The sequence below is a fragment of the Acipenser ruthenus genome, chromosome 18, assembly GCF_902713425.1.
Source record: "Acipenser ruthenus chromosome 18, fAciRut3.2 maternal haplotype, whole genome shotgun sequence".
NCBI classification, from domain to species: Eukaryota; Metazoa; Chordata; class Actinopteri; order Acipenseriformes; family Acipenseridae; genus Acipenser; species Acipenser ruthenus.
This window is the reverse complement of record NC_081206.1, coordinates 3,352,663-3,376,718: the sequence shown is the minus strand read 5'-3', so window position 1 is coordinate 3,376,718 and position 24,056 is coordinate 3,352,663. Positions and strand designations below refer to the sequence as shown.

At 39.1% G+C, this 24,056-nt stretch overlaps 1 protein-coding gene across 1 annotated transcript; it reads right to left on the bottom strand.

Annotated features, from left to right (window-relative positions):
• Positions 1-73: 73 nt before the first annotated feature.
• LOC117432529 (V-set and transmembrane domain-containing protein 2-like protein) lies at positions 74-23,066 on the bottom strand. The gene is made up of 4 exons (XM_058990852.1): positions 22,700-23,066; positions 5,184-5,359; positions 4,068-4,112; positions 74-1,876 (listed from the first exon to the last, which is right to left on the bottom strand). The coding sequence occupies exons 1-4, from the start codon at positions 22,815-22,817 to the stop codon at positions 1,541-1,543; spliced, it is 675 nt and encodes a 224-aa protein (XP_058846835.1). The 5' UTR covers positions 22,818-23,066; the 3' UTR covers positions 74-1,540.
• Positions 23,067-24,056: the final 990 nt, after the last annotated feature.

Here is a 24,056-nt window from a genome sequence, read left to right as displayed (position 1 = left end):
AAAGCCTATCTTATAATAGAATTGTTCATGAATCACAGTATACATACATAATTGTACCATTATCGTAAAGAAATTGATTGACACGTTTTCTTTTTAATATTAGGATAAAGATTACATAAGATTACATACTGTACTGTACATTTACATAAATAAACAGTATTGAAGAAAGAAAACCCCTGTCTCCCGAAATAGAACGGGGGAAGTTTTATTAGTTTTATCATTATTATTATTATTCTTGTGAGGGATCAGTGATTTAAGTTGAATAAATAATGTTTTTATATCATACTGACACATAAAATGTTACTATAACCTTTTAGAATGATGGGTGTTTTTCATTTATTAAAAATTTTGCAGTTGTCTCTGATTATTAACTTCATAGCTGGGACATCTACTGTACCAACAGGGATTGTCCATACACAGCCTTGGTTTGAAAGGTGGATGGTCTTTTGATGATCCCTTTAATAATTATCTTCAGTAAGTGCCCATGTCCACAGTGGTCCTGCATAACCTAAACCAATGTAATTCTGTTAATAGTTATCGTACAGTGCTGGGTGTTCATTGACAACCTGGTTGGGTGTTCAGTCGTGATTATGGTCCCAGAGGTATGCAGTGCCCTGGTTTATTTATGTATGACAATGGTTTGTCTGCGGTCAAACAGCTGTTTTTAGAAGATGCAACTGTGCTTAACAAGTCTTCGGGGCTAGGATGCATACCTTTCCATATCTAAGCCATCAATTGTCAATAGAAATCCTTTTTTTCAAGGTATTTTTTATAAATGTATGTTTGACCTCTCCTACCACCTCTCTTTAGTGTCGTTTTGCAAAAAGAAAGAAAAACTCAAAAGTTTCTAAAAAAAAAAAAAAAAAAAAAAACTTGCTCAAACCAGATGAAACTAACTGTGATGAATGTTAACACACTGGCACTTATCAAAGACAGCATGCCAATCAGGGACTTAGTGCTTTCTTTAACATTTTTTATTTTTAGTTTTGTAAAATAATTATAATCAATTTTTTTTTGTGATGCAATGCCCCACATTATGTTATCTGATCGCATTAAGGTTTTTAATTCAGGTAGGATTTATTTAATGTGATAAGCGGTTATGGGTGAGACCAAAATTCTGTAAAAAACGAATTCTTCCACAAACAAGACATGCGTCCATTTGTAAAAGCAAAACAAATATTAAAAATCCTTTGTTATCATTTTTGTTGTTAACAAATTGAAATTGTGCCCCTGAAATTATAGGCCTTTCATTTTTATAATATCAAATATTTCCCCTTTTGGCTTCACCCTTTGGACATGTTTGATCTTTGAAGTAAATAATGAGGAATATCGAGTGATTTAATCAGAAACCATCATGCCTATTCCTGTAGCTGTCTTCAAAAACCGTCCCAGAATCCCAATGTACAGTTGTCTTGACTTTCCACTAATAAACAACAAACATTCGTTATAAAGATGTTTAACATGCACTCCTTTATACAATTTACAAGAAGCGGTTCACGTCGTAGCTGCAGTCTGGGCTGGCTGCCCGGCTGCCTTGGCTCTACAGCACACAGCTGTCAGTGCAGTCATTAGCATTCTCCGCCGAGTGTTTCTTCAGCTCCCTGCCTCCTTTGTGATGGCTGTGTGTGGGTGCGTGCTTGCCGTGGTTGGATTGGAGGCTCCCTGCCTTGGTCTCCTGTGGGCGGTGGCCGGTGCCGTGGTGCTGCGGTTCCGAGTTCTGGTTTGATTCCACCTGCAGGTAAGCCCGAACCTTGTGGTGTCTGGCCTTGCCGTCGCTGAAGTCAATCACCCGACACTCATAGGTCCCCTCGTCTGAGGGCTTCACGCTAGACAGGCGCAGCTTGTGAGAGATGTTACTCCCAGCAACTTTCACGACCTGTCAAGAGAAACAGCAGAACAAATGGTGTGAATTTCTCAGTTCAAACAGGACCCAAGCTAGACTGAAACTGCAAAGGTCTGCCCAACGCACCTGTATGCCTACACATATCATAAGTCTCTACCTCTAAAAAAGCTAACTATGGACATGTAGTTTGTAGGTGGGGCTGATTGGTTCCTACCAGGACACAACTGATGTCCATCTTGATAGAAGATAGTAGGCAAACTGGGAGCGTATACAGTGCTGTGGATACAAGAGGGCACTAGTGTTTTTAATAGCACAGTCTTGGATGTGAAGTCCTTTGTGAAGGACGCAGTGAGTCGACCTCCTTGTGGATGAGTTAGGATGCACCGCTGTTTTGTTTCATCATAACAAGCGCATTAGCATGTGACATATGAGGGGTTTGCTGCTCTTATAATAGGAAGCTGTTCACATAGGAGGTCTTGATTACTGCAGGAATGAATTTCAAAATACCATGCAATCAGTAAGGCAATTCAGTGCTCTAAAAACTATTTAGCGTGGGTAAAGCAGAGTCATTACAAATTGCAAAATCAATACAGTATATTCCCTTCAGGATACAATATAATACCAGCTTATTACCCCGAAGGAACCATTAACAGACAACAGCAATGCAACAAATTTGGAACAAATACTGCAAAGTGGTCCTACCACAATGGTAACATGGAACTGCAACCGGTATTTGTTTATACCACGTTAATACCATTGGTATATTAAAATATTAAAGTCTCATACAATTGTACAATTTTGCATATAGTGCCACTGTAGGGCCACTGGTAAGGCTTCATGACTGTATTCTAGTGCAAAACAGAGTGACAAAAAGAATGGATTTGACCTTAAAAATGCAAATACAACAAAATGCCAATTTCATTTATTACATAGAGCAGTGTTTGCATAGCGCCTGTAATTGTATCTTGCGTATTATCGTAAGTAATAAAGAAAGACAAGATGTCACGCTCAATTTTACAGACAGTACCACTTCGCACCAGTAACAGAATGTCTCTTTCTTATCTTACTGTGATCGACTCAATGGCAGCGCAAATCTAATTCAGCAGCAGCCTACCCAGGCTCTCTGAAATCAACAGCAGACCAATGGAACACTACCAAGGGTCATTCTGCATTGTTTTCTCTGCTAAAAGACCTGGGTCCTCTTTGCATGGAAAAAGTGCTTTTTAAAACACAGAAGGACTAGGCGTCGAGGACAAATGATCAGCTGTAAACAGCCAGACAGCAACAAGATATCGCAGAGCAAGATAACCTATTATTAGTGGAACTTGCACAGCGATAAACATGCCTTCTTTCTACAGCTAAATTGCTTTTCCCCCCCACACCTAAACAGCCTTATCTCTCTAAAGCACGGGGAACCTATATAGATATATATATATATTCATGCATTATACAACCATGAGCAATCTTCTGTGATTAGTTTACATAAATATATTAGGTATGGGTTGCCCACTGGTAGGTTTATATCATTAATAAAAGGTGTTAATAGATTTATTGGTAACTTTCATTATTAATTATAAGCTGAATGCTATCTACTATCAATGATAATCAGTTAAGCCAAATTGATGTACGCTTGTTGCTTTGTATACTCTCTATTTCGTTAGCATAACTTGCCTGTAAAGTAAGTGCAGAGACTGAACCAAACCCCCAGCTCCACTAAACCGTGAGTCGCTGACTGAATCAATCCTTTGCGACTGGGTGGTTCTTTCCTATTAAACACCCTGGCAATGCATTTTAAATTCTAGAATTGGATCCAATTTGATTGACTTGGACCCAAGTGTAACCACCACTGGGAATAGCTGTTGTAATAATGTAAATGCCTTGATGGCAGCTTGCTAGCAGCTCTCAATCAGTTTGACAATATAAGGACCTTTGTTTTTAAGCTGTTTCTTCATTAAGAAGATAGAACTGTGCCAAGCTTACCTACGTCAATACTGCATTTAATAGAAGTGTACTAAGCATATCTACGTCAATACTCCATTTGCACAGCCTTTCTAATTGAGCAGCTACCTCCTTGTCTGTTTCAAAGGATATTTCTTTGTAAGAGAGAACACAAGTCTCTCTTTATGATATCCCCAATCTGATATTTTAACAGACAGACCCATATCTGTCACTATACACTATTCCAAGCAGGCAAGGCATTCTAGAGGCACATAAACAAACTCACGCTAATTTTGGTAGCATCCTTCAAATTCTGTTCTTGGGGCATTATCTGTGAGATAGCAAAGAGAAAAAAAACACACCACTGGGTTAGAAAGGAGGATCAAACCAATCGTGATTGTGTAAGAAATTAGCAACAAGGGAATTTATTGCTGCTGAAACAGATTAGGAGTTCCTGAAAAAGAATACATTGTTTGTGCTACCCACGATATAATAGTTAAAGTGACTTGATTTTGTACAGTACAAGTGGATAGGACAAAAAAAAATATATAGAAACCTCTTCCTTATCTCTGTCAATAAAGTCATTAGCCACTGTGGACAACCAGGACAGCACGTACTCACCATCTGCAAAGTTTTTAAACTGTTCTGGAGCTATTCACCAATGAAAGCATGACTGCTGCAGTTCGTTTGTAGTTTAACCTCATTAAACGGCTGTGTATTTACCTTTAGAATCGGTTGTATAAATAACAGAACAACTTGTCCCCACCACAGTCCCTGGTTCTGAGCGATGGTGCTCCAGTTCTTAAACCCCCTATGGCACTGCCACAGCTCCTAATACATTTCAAGTCAATGAAATACAGTGCTGATGAACTGCGGTTCCTTTCATCTTTTTCCTTCATCTAATTACAGTGCCACAGCAGGAGGTGGGCAGCCCGCTACCCCCCACCACGTCCTTACCCTCTTAACTGTGTTTTTACAGCTTTCTATGCACCTGGGGACTGGTGCCACTTATAGAAGCATGATGAAAGTAAGAGAAGGAGAAGAAGGGTAGGGGAAAATATTACTCAAATTCAAATGGTTTAATAAACAGTAAAAGAAAAAAAGTTCTTCGTGCATTGGCCCACAGCCACAATGTATTAAACTCAACGCTCTATATGAGTAGGGTTGACTATAAAACTTATGACACTCCAACAAGTCCCCAACGTGTGAGGCTAGTGGATTAAATGTAAGGCTAGTGTTTGAATTGTGAGCTACCTTTAAAATAAAGTAGCTCAGTGTTTGCTAACATAATTAGGTCAGTAATGCTAGCTTTATCCCTAGAATGCTGCCCAGGTTTTACTCTTTCAAAAAGGTGGCTGCTCAGTGCGTGATGACCCCTGATCCCATTCTGTGTAGACCTCACCTGGTTGGAGGTCCATGCCTGTTTGTCCATCCAGTCTTTGTGGTTTCTGATGTACCACCACTGGATCTCCAGGGAGTAGGAGGGTGAGCCGCTGCCACGGAAGGAGCAGGCCATCTCCACATCCTGACCCGGCTGCGTTGTGATGTCATGGGGCACTTCTGTGAACAGGGCTGAAACTAAACAGAGGCAAATTGAGAACCTGCTGCACCACATCTTCATCGCACCATTGTTAACTCAAGGGCTTACGCGAATACAACAGATGCCGTTTTTCCGCACTGCCAACCTTTACCTGAAGACCGAGTTCCTTTCCCTGGTAGAGATTTCAGCATGACCAGCCCTGATCTTCATTCAACTGGTAATTCTTCTTCAAGAGACAAAAACTGCCAAAATATATCTTACAAGCAGTTGCTGTGATTTTCAGCAGGTTTAAAAAACAAATACGAGTGCTTTGCACATACTACAGAAAAGGTGGTGCCGCTGTGTTATTACACTTTCCAGGCATTCTGGTATGTGAGCACAATACACAACCCAACCACATAACCCTAGAACCCGTTTTCATTTAGGAGGGCATTATACAGAACAGATCCGATTAAAACAATACACTCAGTCTGAGCAAGGAAACAGTAACTCTAACACCAGGCTAAACAGCTATACAGCCTACCGTATGCTTTGAGTCCAGACTTTAGTCAGGATTTCAGATTTTAGGAATTACATTTTAAAAGGGAACTGCAAAGCGTTGGCGTAAAGCGAGAGTATGCATTGGTGACAGCTGACATTAGCTGAACAGATGGGAGCTTGAGGAAACTGGCAGCCATAGATCAGAAGGCACAGCCAAGAAAATACTTAGGAGACGCTGAGAGACACAGGTGCATAGGAATCTGAATGCTACTAAATGCTCAGGGCTGCTGTGAGCCCCATCTGATTAAAAAAAGCAATGCCTTCCCTGAAATAATCTAATAAAATGATGCATTTGATCCAATGACAATAGCAACGGCACTCCATTTACTGGTCATGTTCATTTCAAGATTATGTTCTTTAATCCTTCGCTGTGAAAACCTGTGAAGGCCTTTGCAAATGAAGGCGTCAGTGCAGCTGCTCCCCTGTATACCTATCAAACGTGGTGCAGATGGTGCAGAAATCCTCTAAACTGCTTCCTTTTACAGATTTTTAATTTACTGCTAACCTCTTTTCTGAGGAAGCCACCGAAGAGCGAGCCTCTCCCTGAACAACAACACACCGCTCAAGGATTTCTTCATCTACTGAAGCACGACACTGGACAGGGTTCAGAACCAAATGTCTGTGCTGCTTTAGGATTCATGAATTCAATCATTGTGTTCATGAAAAAAACTACAAACTTGTTATTGAAAATGATTATATTTATAAAACGTCTGGCATACCATCACGGGGTCTGTTTGAACCCTGTCATGTATGAATTTCCATGAACCACAGGAAACAAATATTATGTGTTTTAAGACTTATTTTTATTACTTGTATGAGATCACGATGTAGGACAGCCATTCCTGCATAATTACCTCACATGAGGAGCCAATACAAGGTCATTGCACTAAACTCCAAATTACATCAAAAAGAGAGGCATGCATGGGCAAAGTCAGGCTATACTGGCTGAAAGATTTATTATCATCTGTCCTCGTATGAGGTTACCTTGCATTTGAGTGAAAGAAATCTTTAACCCTAAAGCAACTGCAAGCCTTTTGTAGCGTCCTTATTTGAGCTCATTCATGACCTAAACAGCCTCGAATTTCAATTCTTTAACTGCTACATTAATATACTTGTTGTGCTGTTTCATTATCACACAATACCATTATTAAACTACCAGGTACTTATCCCCAGAAAGTCATTTATTAAAAGGATGTTTATCCTTAGGCGGTAATTATTCACTGTACCAGGAATCTTTCATCCAGGTATAGACAAAGTACATTTTGAATTAATGCTTCTGGAATAGCAATATCCCTTATTGGTGAGGGGAAGCCCCAGCCTCTTATTGCCACAGACACTAACCTCGAGTATGGGGAAAGAGGAATACATACATAATGACTGAGGGTGGGGTATCTGCTTCATTTCAGCTTACCTGCTTGTTTAATATCTTGCTATCCCTGAAGAGACTGCTGTCACTTCTAATAGACACAAGCAGTCTCTGCCCAGACTGCCATGATATTCAGTAGTCTTAACAAGCAGTCACCAGCATCATTCCTCACAATTTAACAATTTTGTCAGATATTTTATCTAGCTTTTTCTAAAGGGAGAACAGGTTTTGGTTTTCTGTAAAATCTAAGAACATGTTGCATCTCCATATAGGCCTTGGGACACAATCATTCTCATGAGTTTTCACTTTCATGTAGAAGGAAATTCAGCATGTTGCTCTACAGCTGTAATGTTATGCCAGTCCCACTAATAAGAGGTTATCTTGCAGGCTCCAGGGTTTCTTGTTGCTGTCTGGCTGCTTACAGCTGATCATTTGTCCTTGGCATCTACTCCCTCTCTATTTAAACAGCACTTTAAAATGCAATCCGTGTCCAGGCCTAAGCAACCAGGGCTAATTAATCATGTTATTTGCATGTCTATTATCTGCAGCTTTGTGTACAGTATGAAACAGACATAGGCAGGATGGAAACTGGCTATCTACCAGTCCCCAACAAACAAGCATTTTATATGTGGACGTGGATAATGGCTGGAATGAATTTTTGTTTGGTATCTGTTTTACTGTGCTGTAGGGACCAGCAACACTTTGTTAACTCTGTCTTGACATGTAGCTACATTTCCTGTTTAAATAAATAACTAAGAAAGCTACCTAAACATGTAGCCTACAGAAATATTCTTGTCTCTCACAGCTACAAACTTCAATGACTCAATGTTGAAGAGAAGAAGAGGTGAAAAGGGTATTACAGGATGGACCTATTCACAAAACTTTTAGGACTATTTTAAGGAACGTTTTACTAAGGGCTGATTATTAAATCTTAAAGAATGTTTAAAAACATTCATAAACGGTCCTTTAAAAACATTCTTTAAAATAGTCATTGTGAATAAGGCCCTAAACCAAAAAAAACTCACTGGCCAAAATTCTCAAAGCTATTTACTCCCAATCGGCATGAGCAAAATGTTTTTCAGAAAGGAGAAACCACCCAAATAAAAACCAGGTGTAAACAAATCAGACTTTTAAGTTATGAACTTGAAAGTGATCTTGAGTTGTTTCTCTTTTTAGAATTGTAATGGTGTTTTTTTTTCCTTTCAGATAAAAACGGTGACGATCTAAGGTAAATGCTTTGAGAAGCTAGCCCCTTGTGTTCTGCTTCCTTTTCAGTGATAAAACATCAAGTTATTTAGAATTCCTCCTTCTGTCCTCTAACCAGTCATTTCTCATTCAGCCTAAATGGTGCCAATTAAACAGAGAATACATTGAATCAAATTTTGTAATATAGACTAAAAAGTTTATTAAGTTACCAATGCTCAATACTCTATTAGAAGTTCATGATTAGGGAGACGCTTTTCCATTTAATCTCATAAATATGTGACTGGCATATTTATAACAGAGGACTTTAATAGCAGGATTTATTTCCCTTCTGGGATCTAAAACATAATTATTTTTTTAAATGTTGTCTTTTCTTTCAGTATGTTTTTAAGAGGACTTACACAAAGCTTTAGCTTGGCAACTTGGACCTACCCCCCCCCCCCCCCCCCCACTGGAAATTGACAGGTACCTCCTAATATCTACAGTGACCTGTGCTAAGAATGACCTTATCACAGTTGTATATATTTGAAAAAATGTACTGGTAACACATGAACAGACAGACAGGTGTGGAGAACAAGCTATAGGGCTCAGATCTGCTGCATTTGAGAGCCCTGATTCTCAGATGATATCTGTGTTTTATTTCTGTGCTGTAATCACTGGGCACTAGCATTATGGCAAAAACATCTCCTTATTGCATTTTTTTTAAATCAATGCCCTTTTCATTTTCTTGCCACTTAAATGAAGCTTTCAAGATGAATGTTAAGCGTTCCATTTGTGTGTTTTGAATTCATTATTCGTTTTGACACTTTTCATTTAGAGCTGGCAAAACAGTGACTGTACAGACAGAGCTGGGAGCAATGCCTTTTACATTGATTTGAATACAGTTTATTCTACCTTGCTTGGTAATTGACATAAATAAAACATGTACAGTTTTAATATCCATGTATTGCCATTTATTCAATAACATGAAATGACGGCTAAAAGGTAATGTCAATCTTTTCACGTGACGATTGAAAGGGCGATGTGTTATTGCACACAGTTGAAATGTATAGTCATAGGAAGTACAAATGAAAATACATTTAATATCGTATAGCATTAACGGAAAGATTCTTTTAGACAACGTAAAGATGCAAAGGCTTCGCTCTTGTGGTTTATCATGGCTCCAGGTTCCCTTGATAGAATTACAGCTTTATACTGTATAGAATTTGGGAGGTTTGATAGAACTCCACGTATTTCTTTATTGCCACCTACTTCTCTCTGATGAAATATCATACACATTTAATGTTAATTTTTAAGTCTACTAGCAGATTTTTTCCATCAGATTCTGAAAACCGAAGCCATTATAGTGAAGTCTTTGAGGGCGCCTTTGTTTTACATTTAAATGAACTACAGTGTTACGTCAGTACTGAAATTATTTGACTGTTAAACACTGAGGTATATGGTAAAATAAAAGCTTGGCATGTAATATAGTAATAATAATCTTCACTGGGAGGTTGACCAGCATTTTCTTTGTCACCTCCTAGAAGCACAATCCCTCTGACTGCCCTTGACTGCACTCTCTTCATAGGCTCAGGCCTCTGGGGGCTGAAGCTGCAGGAGTGCAAAAGAGCCCTTAAGCTGTAATTATCCTTTTGACTATTAAAATGCTATTAGGCTTGCAACAATGGTAACCACATTACAGGAATATTACAAACCTTAAAAGAGCCTGTCTACAGATTTGCAAATTAAAACTAACTTTCAAGCCTTTTCAAATTTACATGGATGATCCATTTCATAATGAGCTCTAAAAATAATTAAATAAATTACATTTTGAGGTAAATTTAACTGAGAAAAGCACTTGTCATTTAAACAAAGGGGCGCTTTGGTAAAATGGAAGAACATAGACATTTATTTCAAACTCTATGTTAAAGATGGGTATGCTATAGCAAAGTGCAATAAAACGAAGTGAAATCCTGGTAAAGCTGACACAAGCACCAGATGATGGTGGTATTAAGATCTGTCTGTTTAAATAGACTGCCAGGTCCCTAAAGAATGATATAAGGTATGTCATTGAAACTGACAAACATGTTTTTGTTAAAATCATTTAGTAGCTTTTAGCAACTTATTTATTCATTAATGGTCAAATGCTTCTAAAGTTAGGTTAGCAAGACCTGCAAAGCAGAAAAATGCTTACGCTTCATAGAAAATGTAATAAAGATAAATCAATCATCTCCAAACAGAATCTATATGGGAGTTTTTATGCACAGAGCCCCCTCTGCTGGTTCTCTCCCTGCTGCCTGCTGTGGTATTTCAACCATGCAGGGGAAATCTGTTTACTGTGGAAAAGCAGTCTGAAGCTCAATGGGAGACAGGTTTGGCATCTCTGTTTGTATCCCCTAGCCAGCTCTCTTAAGTGCTCTAGGAATAGACCTCCGTTTACTGTAAGAACACATTTTAGTCTGTCTAGCCCCAGGGTAGTCTGTACCTTAGAGACAGAAACTTGTTCTGCCTGACACGGCCGCTGTGTAACTTTCAGTTCGTAAACACCCTGTAGGAATACTAGAATTTAATCTTCAAGGAATGCTGAAGTAATCTTAGAGAAATGCCATGCATAAAATGTGAATACTGCAGTAATCCTTTAAGAATGATGTATGGATAACATGGAGAATCATGTTAGGATTCCTGTAATAATAAATACCAGAATACTGCTGGTAATCAAACTGGCATAACATACCGATCACATGCCGTAGTTATCTTGATTACGCTGCTGCTCTGCTCATCTTGCAAAAACCTCACTACCATGCCTGCACCAACCAAGCAATAAAAAAATAAAAAAATTAAAAAATGCACGCCTCAAGACAGTTCATAAGCCTCCAGCAGTGAAAGACAGTGCATGCCCATCAAAACAGCTAAATAGAAATTAGCTGAGAAATGGGAGCAGAGTAACCCTAACCCATGCACTGACAAGCCCTGCTCATTTGCATCAGTGCACTCATCCAACCCCAGAAAATCTGGGACTACTTTAATGATCTAAATGAGCGCCACCCTTAAACTCTGTATTAACAACATTTAAATACAATACAAGTATGAAGGAAAAAGGTTGAGCAAAGTATTAAGAAGTGCAATACTTTAGATGCTTGAAATAGACCGCCACCATTTATTGAACTACGGCCCTCCCTGCAGTTTTAAAAACATACACTGTTACTGTTAGATTGCAGTGCCTTGGTGCACAAAGTGACCTGTTTTATTGATTTTTATTGAGATCAAATTTTAGTCCCAATTACATGTGTGTTAATTAATGAATGAATTAGTTATTACGTTATTACATAAACATATTATTAAAAAAGTTATGCAAAAATCTGCTGGATATTCAAAGCCAACCTGCAGATATTCAAAGCCAACAGAAACTAAACCTTGCCCAAGCCGGCTCAGCACCAGCAGTGGCTGCTGTTTAATATTTCGGGAAGCAAGGCAAAGCGTTTCAACCCCCACCCTGGAGGGGTCTAAAGCTGGTATAAACCTAACTGAAAGAGATCACCTTTCCCACTGTAACGTTTGATTAAGTGAAGTCTGGCGGGCTGTTTTGCCAAGGCAAATAAAAACCGATTGGCACTTTGAAGACATATAAGAGACAGTTCATAAAGAAAAGGCAGAATGAAAGAAACCCAGATGAAAGGGAGTGAAAGGCTGCTGAGAGGCAGGCTGATACCAGGGGCGCACCTGATTTAATCACCCAGCTGCTGTGAAGAACGAAGACATGATTGTTAACCAGGAAGAGTCTAGCTTGCACAGCCTGGTTCATCTGCTGTATTTATCTTACTGGGCTGCATCCTTCCTAAAGTGGTGCATCAACAAGCCTGTTTAAAATAAGGATCTAAGATCTAAGGCAGAACTATTTCACACAAACGGGAATGAACAGACGAGGAGGCTAGAATCCAAGTTGCCCATCTTATTGTTTTGTTCTATTGGTGAAACCCATTGCAATGTAAGGCAATACATGAGTGTTTGCGCTGTATGCACTGGCATTAAAGTCTACATTTGTTGAAGATAACCCATTTTGATTCCAGCTTACGAAAGAAGTTACAAAAGGTATGGCTATTCGAACAATGGGTAGTACACAGGCTGCAGATACTGTATGATATTTTAAAAAAAGGGGGTAGGGCAGGGATGATAGAGGGAGAAAATGGGAAACTAGCCAAAGGGCAGATATGAAAGAAAAAGAAAATAATGAAATTATAATGTCAGCCGTGCCTGTAATTCTGCAGATCCTGGAGTTCTGCACTAATTCTGCACTAAAATCACCCTGTTAATGTCTGTCATCCTCATAATCTAGAAGAAAATCAAGAGATCCTCTGAATCGTTCTCAAGTTAAGTGATACCCAGCATGAAGGGATTTACTTATCTGCTGCCTTTGTACTCCCTGGAGCTGTCATTGGATTAGTATGAATATCTGCAGCTGAGCGTACGTCATAAAAATAACTGCAGGCTTAAAAACACAACACAAATGAGGCTGATTCGATAGATCATAAGACACACAGATGTTACCACCAGATTAAGCCTTGGAACTCCTAGACTGCTGAGAGAGCGATACGCAGCAATAAAAGCGGGTTCAATGATAATGTTATTAAATAATAAGGAGGTAGGGAAATTGATTCTGGTAAATGTTTAAAGAGTATACCATTTAGGTAACCCAATTAAACAGACATTAAAACCCATTCTTTGTGAATAGAGCCCAATAGAGGCCCATTCTTCCCATGACCCATGTGGCCTGTCCCTCTGGAATACCTGACGTGAACACTGTGACAGGTTTGTACAATCATATCCTACCGTTTGTGTCTTTTGATTGCACTTTGAAGTTTAATATTGTTGTTTCAATAAAAGCCTAAGGGCATCCCAGCCACTGTTGTCTTTCTCTGGAGAGCTTGTGCTTGTTTTGATCTTTCTTTGTAGACATATTTATACAGCCCTTTTTTCCACTGAGGTATTTCAAAGTGCTTTGCAGTGGAATGACAGTGGAAAAGGGGGCTACAGTAGCTGTTATGTACTCAGAAACAGTCCTACAGCATGATTATAATCTTAAATGGTTTATGGTATTGTAATATCATATTGTAATTACAAGACAAAACATTGGCCATTGTTTGGTCGAAACATGTTCGTTTTTTGTGTTTTTAACCTCGAAAATAAGAATAACATGAACTAATAATTATTTGAACTTGCTTCTTTTCTGAGTGCGGACATCCAATGTGAGGGAGATGTAGTTTATTGTTGTGAAGTCAACGCACCGGCTTTTGGATTTTATGAAGAAACTTGCTGTGAATTGAGCGCAAGGGGTAAAGAACAAACACTCACATTTGGTTATGAAAGAACCACATTACAAAGGAACTGCTTTCCAATCACTGTGTCTCTCATTAGTCATGTGCGCATAACAACACCTACTCGTATGCTCTTTGAGTTTTGAAACTGTCCTGCCATGTATAGGACTAGTGCTGAAGGAATTAAAAGCCTCATTTCAGTTTGTCCATTGCTGTGTCTGGGATTCCCCATTCGATGATGTGCAGCTGTTATTGTCAAGGACACTATTAAAGAGTTCCAGGGATTCTCAGCAGATTCTGTACCAGGCTGTACAAGTATTACATGCTTTTAGATCTGCTCTAGATTGCCTCCGACCTTGTACAATTGCTACTCCGCAGGACCCTGGCTGCAACATTGTGGTTTAAGGTATAACAGTGTTATTTTATCCTGAATGTCTCCTGTTCACAAGAGAACTAAATATAAAGCTAGAAAAATATCATCATATAGTTAAGGAGTTGCTATAAGAAAAAGCTTAAGGATATCAAACCTTATCTAATGCACCAAAACAGACTTGTGCATTGAAACAGAAAACAAATGTTAAAAAGGTATATGATGCTGAAAGAGCATGTGAATAATTCACTTATAGGACGGCCACCCTCCTTAGTGAGGCTTCCTTGTTGGTTTCCCATGAAGGACACATTCCACATTGTCATAGTTACCTGGTTTTCCTTACTTTTTTGCTGTATGAGTAAATCATGTAAATAGCCTGCTATAAAGTGGGTTTGTTGTCTCATCTCAACATTTTAACAGTGGGGCTAAAACAGAGGCTTGGGAGTGGGCCGACGAATATCGAAGATGACAGAGGCTGAAATTGGACTTCTGGTGAGATCACAAAACTCAAAATAACATCCAGATTGTCTTCCCAATCCCAGAGAGATTGTGCTCATCACGGAGAGAAAGATCAGCCTTGGCTGTGCACACGCAGACATTGAGTGCCGAGGATTTAGAGGCATTACTCTCCAGCCATCTTTTTTTTTTGTTTCTTCTTTGCTTTGAAACTGATCACACCACCTTTCTCATGTTTATTGTTGTGTGTTGCAGAGGAGGACTGACAGGAGCTGAGGCCGCACAGCCAGCACACACCCCTGGAGCACTTATCCCTGCACACAACCATGACCCACAACGCCACTATTTCTGCACTACAGGGACGAGGAGTCTAAAGTGGACATATTGGGTGACTGGCAGTAAATAAAGCTGGACCATTTGGAATTTATTACTTGTTTGGACTGGTTATTTTCCCAACACCACTCACCTTCCTGACAGCATTGCTTTATCTTATCAGTCCAAGAACGGTTAGTATTAGTTCATGTCTCAAAGCTCAGGAACAAAATGGAGCTTTTTATCAGCTGTGGCTGTTTAACAGCTGTCTAAGTCTGTTTCACTGACACATGTAAAAAGTTATGAATAAACATTTTGACTAATTCTGACTTCCCTGCCTGTTCCAAGTCATTAACTTTCAGACAGTCGAATGTCGACAGCTGATCTGATATGCAGCAATTAAAACTTTTTCTCTGTTTTACAGAATGTTGTCTGAATATTTTACCAACAGTACAGGTTTTTGAGCTACCGCAGTGCACACTGTAATATCGCACTGCTTTCATATTTCTACACTCGTTTTAAGGCTCAAACAACAATATTTTGCCCTGTCAAATGTTTTAGTTTCTTTTTTTTTTTTAATAGTTGCAAGGAATGCCATAATCAGGGAGAATATTAACTAGGCTATTTAAATCATACCCTCTTGAATTGTATGGATCCAGCAGCCACTGTTTTCTAAATTGTTCCCAGGGTATGATAAACACCTATATTGCTTCAACCACTTATTTTTAAGGGTAATGAAAAGATAGATGATGCAATCCAGGGTGAGTCCTCAGTGCTGTAAAATGCTGTAAAAGGATTGTTATATCAGGTTATCTTTAATTAACAGCTAAGTTGAGACTTATCCCAGTGGCACATAGGTTGATCAATTCAACCCCTAAGTTTATTTTAGAACCATTATAAATGATATTAATTGGGTATTGTGTCCAGTTTACAGATGCACTTGGCCACTCTTGCAGGCAAAGTTTGAAGAACAGCTTTGAAGTCATGACACACTTCATGCCATTCCAGAGTACTGCTGATAAGGGGACACAACAGAGGTCTTCTTATCCCAGCAGGATTGTAACCCAGGTCCTGCCTGTTCAACAGCGATTGTGTTATCCACTGAAGCACAGAGGATTGCACAGCACATGTTTGCTTGACAGAGATTAGGAAGCCAGTCAGATTTCAACTGGCAACAGAGTCTCCGACCAGAAGAACAGCAAAGAATACTGAGGCAGTTCAGTTTTGTCTTTGGACAAATGAATGCTGAGATTTCGGTATCAGCAAAATTAAGAATAAAAAAACACCTCAGGACAGCAGTATGGACATCTTACAACTATAAAACAGAGCCCAGTAGTCACTAGTTCCAATGCAATGTTTTCAGCATCTTTTGAATATTATAAATCAAAAAGAGATGTTTATTAAAGATAAAGTACAACTTACTGTATGGTGTGCCTATCCTTATAGTGGCATTTATGCAGCATTATGCTAATTGCACACAGTTAGCACAGTTTTTGGTTGCTTGGTATTTGTTAAAAGATGCTATAAGAAAAGCAAAACCACAACTAACATGCAATCCTATGGTTACTTATTTCTTCAGTTAAAACATATATGAGGTAAAACTCAATAATACTTAGAGGGTCAGATATTTGATATGACAATAGTGGCGATAGAGAGCCTGCAAACTTAACTTAGCCGCTGCACAGCATGATCTCAAGCCCAGCAGTTAATATAGAGAAATCAGCAGAGGGACCTGGGAGACAGTAAATCAATGAAGAGGAACCTCTGAGTGAACTAATCCAATTTGGAAAGCCTGGGTCCTGCAGCCAGTGTATCCAATAAAGTGAGCTCAGTATAGGGACCTCAGAGCAAGCAAATTAATACAAAATACAGGCAGCTCAACTCACAGTGTTGCACACACTGCGACCATAGAACCAACAACCTATGAAAATTCTGCAATGGGAAATTTCACACGTGTCATTTCAAGCAAGGTTCACTCATTGTAGGCATCAATCTTAGCAGTCTCACTTCTAACAGAAAGAAAATGAAAATGCTTTTTTTAATGAAGTATTTCCAAATCTCACTCCTAACTTTTTCAAATCTTACTCATTTGGATGTTCACATCTCTAGAATTTACACACAGTAATATAAATGATATCTTGTTATAAAACCAGAATTTCAATACCGATCAAAAAACGTGTCTTGGTGGCACACGCTTCGGAGGACAGCGTGTGTTCATCTTCGCCCCTCCCGAGTCAGCGCAGGGGTGGTAGCGGTGAGCTGAGCGAAACAAAATAATTGGACACTACTAAATTGGGGGAGAAAATAATAAAAATGAATTGGTGACTACTATAGTGTAGTGGGATTTTGACTTGAGCATTTTCAATTTGAGGATTTTAGTAATTAGAACTCAAGAGTCAACAAATAAAACACAGAGGAACTACTATCCTATTTTGCTGTTTCAACACTGCAGGCTTTTATCACTTGAGCACAGACAATTCTGCTCTAAATTTCAGACCAGGAGACTAGTCTTGCTTATGCCTACATAAATATTGCTGAAGAAAAAAGGGCTCAGACTATTGCAGAAATATCCCCATGGACACTAAAGCTAAACCAAGCATATGCGCAGTCTAGTAAGCTTCATTAGCATAGACAGTGCAGCATTATTAAAAGATAAGAGTCACCACAGTATTGCTCTTATCTGCAAGCCTAATACGGAGTGTTGTAGAGGCCTCACAGCTAGACCAGTGTCTCAGAACAGAGCTGGAAATGAAAGAGACACACAGTAAAGGGTTACATAATGACCTCCACCAACAATGGAATACTTACTCTGGTCCAATGCAGCTTGCCTGTCTCTCCAGAGACCAAGACTAATAATCCAATAATGAATATGCCTGATAACAGGCAATCAGATACAAATGGGCTGAGGTCAAATTGTTAAAAGCACTCAAGCAATTTTTGATTGACTTGACCCATGCTGTCGATTGACCCCCGTGAGTCCAGCAGCATAGAAACTGGCAATTATACTGTTTGTATTTAATGCTGTTGATCACTTAGATGAGATCCTAATGAGTTCTTCTCCATGGCCAAGTCAATATGAACATTATCAGTTCCTCTAAAATACTTTATCCTGATCTTAAGGAAATCCACTTTTTTCTTCATGTGAACGGTTACCCACAACAGAGAGAATGACCAGAATATTTACTGTTGAAGCGCAAAAGCAAAGGCCTGCAAAGATAGTAATACATTCAACAGAAGAACAAAAGAAAAATGCACGAATGAGAGGAAGGCCATTCGGCTCATCTAAGTTTGTCCGGTTCCAAGTAGCCGACTGATCTCAAAACTTTGCCAAGTAAAGGATCCAAATGATTCTGCCTCAATAAAATGACGAGGTATCCCATCCCATACCCTCAAGCACAAAAATCAGTTCTCAGAGTGCTCAGTGAGGAAAGCCAAGGACTGCACGAGCTGGAAGGTTGCGGAAGAAAAATGGCACAGATACTATATGATATATAGGTAAAGGTCAATTAAGACATAACTTGTTCATGCACAATGACCATCTGCAATTAAATCCTAACAACCGTGTGGGTGAATAAATCACATCAAACGAAGAGAAGGTCTACCCCACTGACTAAAGGAAACTTGAGGTTATCAAGAAACAGCAAGAATTTCTACCAGACTATGCTTCCCCAAAGTGCTTCTGATCTGGGCTCCTTGGTTAATATTCCTCAAGTTCTGGCCTATTTCCAATGGTTTCTAGTCAAGCAGAGAATTGATTTTTAAATGCCTGCTCCTGATCTACAAAGCTCTAAAGGGTTTATAGCAGTGCTGGCAAGTTCTGATAGTGTGCTTTGAATTAAAATACTATTTAAATCAATCTGTTTTATCTTGATCTGAAAATCGATATCCCCAGTCGGTAGGGTAAGGGACATCTACAACACGTGAGATATGATTATTAATATTTGAGATGCTGTTTCTCATCACAGATGACAGATTTTCTTGCTCTCTGTTTGTAGAGATTATAGTTTAAGGTCATATGACTGATTATCCCAAGTGATCAGGTGTTTTGGATTGGTTTGCAGTTTTTAGCCTGTGTGCCCTAAAAAATTGTTTTGTGTATCAAGGCCAGTAGCTGACTTTAGAGTAAAACTGAATTCTCCTGTTCAGTGAAGCACAATCTCCAGTGTTAAATATGTCATTCTCACCCAAGAGTCCCCAAGGCAAACCTGCTAACACTATACACACACTCTGGGCCATTCCCCGGGGAGGTTTGAAACCTCATTAATAACTAGTATATGTCATCTGATGAAAATAAAGCTCAAGCACACTGCTGACATGATCCTTTAAGATGTGTCCTTTGTTCCTCATGAATACCTAGCAAATCAGATCAAAACGGTGCCAGCAGCTCACCCAGAAAATACCCATCTGTGTCGGGGCACTGCTGCATCCCACCACTGCTACTGAACTAGCACAGTGTGCCGTGCTTCAACAGAGCTGGTACAGAGTGGACAGCAATGCTTTCCATTGGAATGAGAAATGCAGTGTTTAAATAGGTGCTAAGGATGGCACAGTGGTTAATGAACTAGACATCCACCTCTCGAGATGCCTGCGCTGAGGTACGTCGGTGTACAGTACATTGTAGGGAGGCTGACATAGCCCTGTCTACACTGTGTCTGACTGTAGCCAGTGTCATTGTACCTGGACCATTAAAATACACTGAAATATTGTAGAGTTAATTAGAAACTGTAGCACTTTAGATTACACGGCACGGTCTGTCTAATTACATTGTAATAACTAGGTAACTACCTCTTACACAGTAACTACTGTTAAAAACATCTTGTTACCTGATGTCATTACACGGTAATACCACCTTACAGAACATTCCCATGTAACCACACACATATTGCACCACCAGTTACCATGTGCAATCAGGCACTATTGGTCGTTACCCAGTTATTACCATGTTATTACACTGTTACATACACCCTGTCCTCAGGTGCTACCAAAGAAACTTAAAGTTTAACCTTTAGTTTAACTACATACTCTACTACTTTATAGTTTTGGATGAATCACTGGACTATGAAAGATGAAAACAATATATCTATGCAATGCGGTTTTCCATGTGTTACTATCTTGAATCACTGTCCCTGGATTTTAATTTAGGAGACGGCAGTCTGGAATGGAGCTGCCCATTGAGTTATAAAGAATAAATAGGATTAGATGAGAAGGCATGCTGCCAGCGCTCTTGTGGTACTGATGCCAGCTTGTACCAAACAGCACCTACAATTCACAGCATATAAAACACAAGAGGGTAAAAGAAAGAAAAAAGAAAAAGAGTGATTGCTCAAAATCTAAGCAGCCTCATTAGCAGGGACAGTGCAGCATCATTAAAAGCCATGTGTCACCACAGCATTGCTCTTATCTGCAAGCCTAATAGGGAGTGTTGTAGAGGCCTCACAGCTAGATCAGTGTCAGAACAGAGAAAAGAGACACCCGGCAAAGGTCTTCTCGGCTGACCTACTTCCCTACCTGATATGCTGGTTACAGACTGAAGGACACTGGCCAAGAATACAACGAAGCACCTGCATGCTCTGCTGCTGGAATGACTGACAGCATTAATACTCTACAAGGAAGAGGGGTTCAAAACCCTGCGCACAGACACGTTGATTATGCAAGTAATGTCAAAATCCTGATAGCTGCTTTACATGGAGGTGCGACAGTGTGCACAGAAGCCAGCTATCACACGTTTGAGGATGTTTGAACTGTGGCTTGACAATGTGTTTGTAGCGGTTTACTGAAGATAGAAAATTAGCTGAGATTCAACATATTGTGTAATCCTAATGTACCCTTTTATTTGGTTCATTTCAGACGTTCAGAAAAACAACCAGAATTCTTGTGGGCATGTAACCTCGGTCCATTACTACAAGTACTTTGCAGGCAATTCTGTTACTGCTACTGAAATGCACACTCAGACTACAAGATGTGCTAGTGCTTGTACTAAGCAATGCTACAGATGTACATTTCCAGTGTTATTAATTCATTTACATGTCTAGTGAAACAGTAATATGGATTGATATGGATTATTTAATTGACTAAGGACAAAGATGCTGGTCCCTATTATTGCTTCTGAGTGGTTCCTCTTTACTGTGTAACAGTACAAACTACAGTACCGCTTCACTGTACTTCCCAAGTGACCAGGTAGCTGGGATTAAGGATCAGTCTCCCTGGATGGGGGGTAAATTACTGATTGCAGGTAACTGTCGCTGCTTACAAACTATGGCTGCTGTATAAGAGGGCAGGGACTGTATATGGATGTGCACTTGTATATATTTATACTGTGCAGCAGACAGATAGAAACAGATAAACCCACACAAATCTAACTTCGGAGTGGGTCAAGCTACAAACTATATAACTATCTTATATAGAAAATAATACACTCACAGTTTTATTTAGACACTGTACAATTTATTATTTTATAATCTCCCTTTGAAATCAGGTGATCATTTCTTTTTTTTTTTTTGGTTTAACTCAAAGACAGACCCAGTTATGCCTCAAAGCACTAAGACTGTCGACCCTACAGTACGGTCACAATGCTCAGTATAAGGGTAGCTGTTTAAAAATAAATAAATAAATAAAATAATAAAATTTAAAAAAAATGCCCAGCTGTTTTATCATACTGTGCATGTTTTAAACTCTTGATGCATCATTCGCCACTTTGATAATAAGATCCTAAACAAATAATTAAAAGAAATTATTAACTTTTTTTTTTACAGTTAGTGAGAATCTATGCATAGGTAAGATATACACACACCAAAAGAAATGACTTTACTTCAGGGCTTGTTTTTTCAACTAAAAAGACAAACTGGTATGCAGCCCTATCTGCTTCCGTGTATTTTCATAGCTAATTCGCATCTATTTATTGGTTATGCTAACTATGCACCTGTATGGGGTTGAGGTGTTGCACTGACAGCAAACACATTTGATCTTTGCATTGAAATCACAATATTCTATTATATCGTTAATTAAACAGTTATGCATTGAACCCAAATCTTTCCGTTTGCGTCATTCTAAACTAACGTCAAATACTGGAAGACAGAACGGAGAAGCAATCTCTTCGTACATTACAGGTCGCTATTAAAATAATGTAGTTGTCATTGGTCTATTTTATATGGACAGCGTAACAGGTAGATATAATAAAATGATAGCATTGTACTCTTAATAAAACAATTCAAAATAAAACCCCACTAAAAGCAGTATATGTGCAGAGGCCAAACTAAAGTACCAGCTACAAAATAAATGACTGAGGTGTTAGTACACTTATGATGCTACGATATGTAACATTCAGTAATACAATTAGAATAAAAATACAGAACAGATGTTTAAAGGAAATTTGTTTCGGTTATCTTTACATTCAAACATATTCTCTTTTTACATCCTGTCATTCACAATTCTCTATTATTATTATTATTATTATTATTATTATTATTATTATTATTATTATTATTATTATTATTATTATTAGCGATGTTCAACCTTATTTATTAGTAGAGTGCATGTTACTGAACCTCTCTTTTGGAGTAGCCTGCAACAGTATCTCTTGTCGGTTATTCTGGAGAACTGTCGGTGTCCATTTCACCTTTGCGCTCTCTGTATGGTTACTACTGTATTAAATAGTAGAGAGATACCACAGTTAGCTATATGAAAAAGATTATCTGTCATAAATCACATCTACCTTCCCTCGTTGCGTTATTTTGCTTGTATTTAACAGTCGATATCCAGTTCATATTTTGGCACAGAGTTTTTTTTTTTCTTGCTACGACTTCGTCCTGTGTGTTTTGTGGCACAGTTAAACGGCACTTACCATTGCCGGAGATATGATTCTCCAGGTCCGGGTATCCAGCTTGCTTTGACGAGGCGCTAAGTTGGATGTAAAGTCCCATGCAGTGTAAAATCCCTATGACCACTCCAAAGGCTCCCATCGCTTTGATTTTTGTTCCAGGACTCTTTGCCACTCACTCGCATCAGGGGGATCCAAAATCCAGCTCAGGTCCCAGGGAACTATTGTCCCAGGCTTTATTTTTAAATAAAATCGCCCCCGTTCAGTTCACACACTGCGCGTTTGGGAGCTGCTGCTGCTGCTGCTGCTGTCGACTACTCCGCTGGCTCCTCTCCCTTCTGCGGGTCTGCTCGAGACTGCGGGCCTGCTAACTGTGGCGGAAGGAGATCCGATCTGAAACAGAGAAGAGGTGTGCCCAGGCTTGCAACGGTGGAGATCAATTAGGCGGATGGATCTGATCAAGCGATTTATCCATTAAACTTTTACAAGGCAGTAATTCTTAAAGCTACAGGGGTATATGAAAAACAACCGAGCAGCAGGAGCTGCAGCTGCAGCCAGATAGATAACCATTTTGATAGTCGAAATTGTTTGCATATAAGTAGGCATATAAATGCATTGGATGCAATCGACGGCACCTGTAAAGGTATCATCACTCAGGACTACTAACTAGATGTGACTAGTAATCAATAGGTGATTTATTCCGATAGTCTATTTGTAGTACATAATATTATCATTAGTGCCTCAGCCAGCGTGTTCTCAAACAAATACCTTGCGTGTGTTTGAATCTGTATCTCACTATTTCTCACTCTCTCAATATATAACATTTATATTTTGATCTAGTACCGCGATCCTTATTGTGTCAATTTTCACAAAATGTATTTATGCAAAGATGCATAATGTAGACCTCCATTAGGCTGTGTCTGTCCGTCTGCCTGCCCGTGAACATCACATGCTATCTGCGGCAAAGACAACAAAAAAACATCAACATTTCTCATTTGCTGTACTTTGTTTGGCTGTCATTCATTGCAGTGCATTAAAAAAGAACCACTGCCAAAGAATACATCTTGGCAACTGGAATCTCGTCAAACATCAGAGGCAGTTTTCCTTTTCCATTTGAATGACTTTGACAGGGGCTAAGGCCTATTGAATGTTCTATACGCTTCCAACCAAAATCAGCCAACCGATTATATGCGGTGGCTTTCCGGAGTTCTGCCCTCCGAGAGTTACTTTTTTATTGATCAAGTTAAATATTTAGTTATCATATTTACCTGTAAGGAAAATTTATATTCCTTATTAGAAGAAACTGCTTTAGTGTTAAGCAGCCTTGATTTCGTTGGTTTGTGCACTCGTTGCATTTAGTACACATTTCAATAATTTGCAA